Source organism: Nyctereutes procyonoides, unplaced genomic scaffold (genome assembly GCF_905146905.1).
Source record: "Nyctereutes procyonoides isolate TBG_1078 unplaced genomic scaffold, NYPRO_anot_genome, whole genome shotgun sequence".
NCBI classification, from domain to species: Eukaryota; Metazoa; Chordata; class Mammalia; order Carnivora; family Canidae; genus Nyctereutes; species Nyctereutes procyonoides.
In genome coordinates, this window is record NW_026575052.1 from 27,949,779 (window position 1) to 27,954,258 (window position 4,480).

The 4,480-nt window shown below is 35.6% G+C and overlaps 1 protein-coding gene across 1 annotated transcript; it reads left to right on the plus strand.

Annotated features, from left to right (window-relative positions):
* The first annotated feature begins 3,328 nt into the window (after positions 1–3,328).
* LOC129514079 (olfactory receptor 4K13) lies at positions 3,329–4,267 on the plus strand. The gene has a single exon (XM_055332645.1). It carries the CDS (start codon positions 3,329–3,331, stop codon positions 4,265–4,267), a length of 939 nt encoding a protein of 312 aa, XP_055188620.1.
* Positions 4,268–4,480: the final 213 nt, after the last annotated feature.

Here is a 4,480-nt window from a genome sequence, read left to right on the forward strand (position 1 = left end):
CACATTGCATTTAGTCCTCATGTCTCCTCAGGCTCCTCTTAGCTGTGACAGTTTCTCAGACTCTTCATTTTTGATGACCATGAAGGTATTAAGTGTTACTGGTTGAGTATCTTATAAGATGCCCCTGCTTTGGAATGTGTCGATATTTCCTAATGATTAGCCTGGGGTTATAGATTTTGGGAAGACCACAGAGATAAGTGCCATTTTATCCTATCAAGGGTACTACTGACAGAGAGATTAACCATTGTTAACTAATGTCGACTTTTATCACCTGGGTGAGGCTGTATTTGTGATGCTTCTTCAATCTCAAATTAACCTTTTACCTTCCTCTTATACTTTCCTTTGAAAGGAAGTTATGTACAGGAAACACTTAAGGAGTGGGGTGCTAGGCTTCACTCTTTGAACTCGAAATATTTACATAAATTATTTGAAATTCTCCTTCATGGGAAATTTTTCTCTTCTCCACTTATTTGTTGAATTATTTATTTATACCAGTGTAGACTCATGAACCTTTATTTTACACTCTGGGTTATAATCCAATGCTCCTTTATTTATTTGAATTACCCAAATTGTTCCAGCTTTGTCACTTGGGAGTTCTTTTAGTTGGTTCCTGTGTCCCTTTGACATGTTCCATCACTGTGTTTTGTTTTCTTTTGTTTTGTTTTAAGCGACCTGTTTGCTTTTTTATAGATTTTGTTTGGTCCAGTAGTAGGTATAAATAATATTTAGCTCCATTATTCTGTGAGCATTTCTATTTTCCATTATTAAAGTAATAGACAACAATGAAGATTGAATGATAGATAAAAGTAGAAAGAAAAATGTGCAATTCAATCTTTATTACTTGAGTGTGTTCTCTTGAAGTGCCCTCTTTTTTCTTTGCATACTTTTCACCATTTCTTTTTTTTTTTTAAATAGGTCTAATCATTCTTTGTAAATAATTTCACATTTAGGGTTTTTCTATTTAACAGTACATTATGAACATTTTCCTGCCTCACTAATATATATCACTTAAAATGTTCTACATAGGCCAATTACTCTTTCCTTTTCATTGATTAAAATTGGTCCATAAATACCTTCAGTGTATTGCATAATTCTGGATGCATAGCAGGTCTTTAACATAGAGATGGAATACATTAGCTATTTAGAAAGTTTCTATATTTTTAAATTATAAATAGTGATGAAAGGAGTGTGTTTGTGTATAAGTCACTTAAGTACTTTTACTTGTTTAAGATTTCTAGTAGTTTAAAAAAAAGGATTTCTAGTAGTTGAGCTGAGTCCAATAATAGCATCAATATTTTTTAAAGATTTTATTTATTTATTCATGACAGAGAGAGAGAGGGAGAGACAGGCAGAGGGAGAAGCAGGCTCTGTGCAGGGATCCCAACATGGGACTTGATCCCGGGTCTCCAGGATCACACCCCAGGCTGAAGGTGGGGCTAAACCGTTGGACCACCAGGGTTGCCCAATATTTTTGAAGCCCTTAATTCATGATTAGATTTATAATCTAATTGTATAAAGCTAACCCAATGAAAGAAAGAGGAAAAATATTAATATTACATACTTAATAAGACTCTGCATCAATCTAAAGTTTTTAGAATAGGGAATTGACTAGAGGTTATGTGAACATAGGGAAAAATAGATCCCTCATTGGAAAAATTTACCCATGGGATTGTCTCAGAGAAAGAGTGTTCAGCATCACGATGCTTCTTCCTTATGTTTCTGATGTTTGGGAATATAAATCACAGGAAATGAATGGGTATATAGGAAAAGGAGATACAAGGCTATTCCTGGGATTAACATGAGGCATTTTCCCATGAAAGTATTTTCTCCACTCTGGTAATTATCAATGGCACAAAAGGAAGGTTATACTTTATATACTGCTTTATAAGAATCTAGATAATTGAGAACCATTAGTGATGACAAAAATTTTTTAGAGCAAAACCAGTAAAACCATTGTCGTTATAAGCATGGGGTAATGGGAAAGTTATGGCACAAATTTAGATCACTATATTGAAAAAACTGTTTTTCTATTAACCACATAAATCAGTTACCTCAGGCTATCTCATTTTGTCATTTTGAAACTTGTGACGAATAAAAATGTGCAATCCAAACAGCAATCCTCTTTTTTTTTTTTAAGATTTTATTTCTTTATTCATGAAAATCACAGAGAAAGAGAGAGGCAGTGACACAGGCAGGAAGAGAAGCAGGCTCCACGCAGGGAGCCTGATATGGGACTCCATCCCGGGTCTCCAGGATCACACCCTGGGCTGCAGGTGGCGCTAAACCGCTGCACCACCAGGGCTGCCCAGCAATCCTCTTTATAGCCATAAATAAGAGAATGAATGAATACAAACAGAAAATGAGATAAGTTCAGTTCCATTTGGCTGTGGACTTGTGCATCCTTGGTACTTTCTGTTTAAATCCTAAAAGAGATATATATTAATATATAATAATAGTTATATATTATTAATATAATAAATATATTATTTATATATAAGTATATATTACAATATATGTAATATTTTAAATGGATTTTATATTACATTAAATAGATTATATATTATTATTTTAAATAGATTATATATTATTTACATATTATATATGTGATATATATATATGTATATATAATTACATTGTTTGACTCTACAAAGTGTGCAATGACCATAACTGATGCTACTGTGAGCTGTGAAAGATTCATGCAAGAATGGAGCATAGATTTCTCATGACCTAAAAGCTTAGAAACAGAACTTAATTTAAGGCTTAATTAATAGTTCTTTAACAGAATCACTTTGAAAATATGGGTCTTTAGAATTCTTGCTGTATTTTCCACATTTATCATTTCTAGGTTAAGAAACTCAATATTAGTCTGTGAATGTAGAACCCACCATGATCATTATCTTATTTATGGAGATTTTTATAAAACACAAAGAGGCATTCAGTATCATGTATTTTACTGAGGAGGAACCTTAACTCTCAAAAGGAGATACTTGTCCTATGTTGCCCCAGTTAGTAACTGCAGGTAGGTATTATATCAAGATCTTTGGACTCCAAGTTCACAACCTATATGATTGTGATTTCACCTGCTGTTTCTATTTTTATCTTTCAGAAATATATATTCTGAAGTCTCCTTGCTATTTGGTACACTTCTCTGGGCCATTTCAGAAATCACTGACCAACAAAATCTCCCAAAAGTGAGAGGTGCTTAAAGTTCAGGTACCCAGTCTAAATATCAAAACTAGACACCAACATGAGCCATCCTTTCTGTATACATAACTTTTCCACCCACGATTCTCACTCAATTTGATTATGATTGAGATAATTTGACAACATGGAAAGTGCAAACCATTCAGTGGTGTCTGAATTCATTTTGCTTGGACTTTCCAAATCTCAGAATCTTCAGATTTTGTTCTTTGTAGGATTCTCTGTGGTCTATGCCGGGATTGTGTTAGGCAACCTCCTCATCTTGGTCACTGTGACATTTGACTCACACCTTCACACACCAATGTACTTTCTGCTTATCAATCTGTCCTGTATAGATATGATCCTAGCTTCTTTTGCTACCCCTAAGATGATCATGGACTTCCTCCGAAAACAGAAGACCATCTCTTGGTGGGGATGTTATTCTCAGATGTTTTTCATGCACCTCCTAGGTGGGACTGAGATGATGTTGCTTGTAGCCATGGCAATAGACAGGTATGTTGCCATATGCAAACCCCTCCATTACATGACCATAATGAGCCCACGAGTGCTCGTTGGGCTGCTGTTATCTTCCTACGCAGTTGGCTTTGTGCACTCGTCTAGTCAAATGGCTTTCATGTTGCATTTGCCCTTCTGTGGTCCCAGTGTGGTGGACAGCTTTTTCTGTGACCTTCCCCTTGTGATCAAACTTGCCTGCGAGGACACCTACCTGCTACAACTGCTGGTTATTGCTGACAGCGGCCTCCTGTCTCTGATCTGCTTCCTCCTCTTGCTTGTCTCCTACGTGGTTATCATATACTCAGTCAGGCACCGTGCTGCTGGTGGTTCAGCCAAGGCCTTCTCCACTCTGTCAGCACACATCACAGTTGTCACTCTCTTCTTCGCCCCATGTGTCTTTATCTATGTGTGGCCCTTTAGCAGATATTCTGTAGATAAAATTCTTTCCGTGTTTTATACAATTTTCACACCTCTCTTAAATCCTATTATTTATACATTAAGGAATCAGGAAGTAAAAGCAGCCATAAAGAGGATAAGAACTCGACATATAAATTCAAAACACACTTTGTAGATGATGCTTCTGAAGAAATAACCTCTTGTATGGACATTTTAAGAAATAAACTTTTAACCTGTTTCAAGTTCTCTAAAATGAAACAGTAGGTGTAGTTGTTAAAGAGCAAATCCCATTTTTGTCACTGTCAAGGGTTAAAGGCATGACAAGTACAGTCTAAAAGACATACATTTAAATGATCTCTTTACTACTTCTGAAGTAACTTGAAAGAAT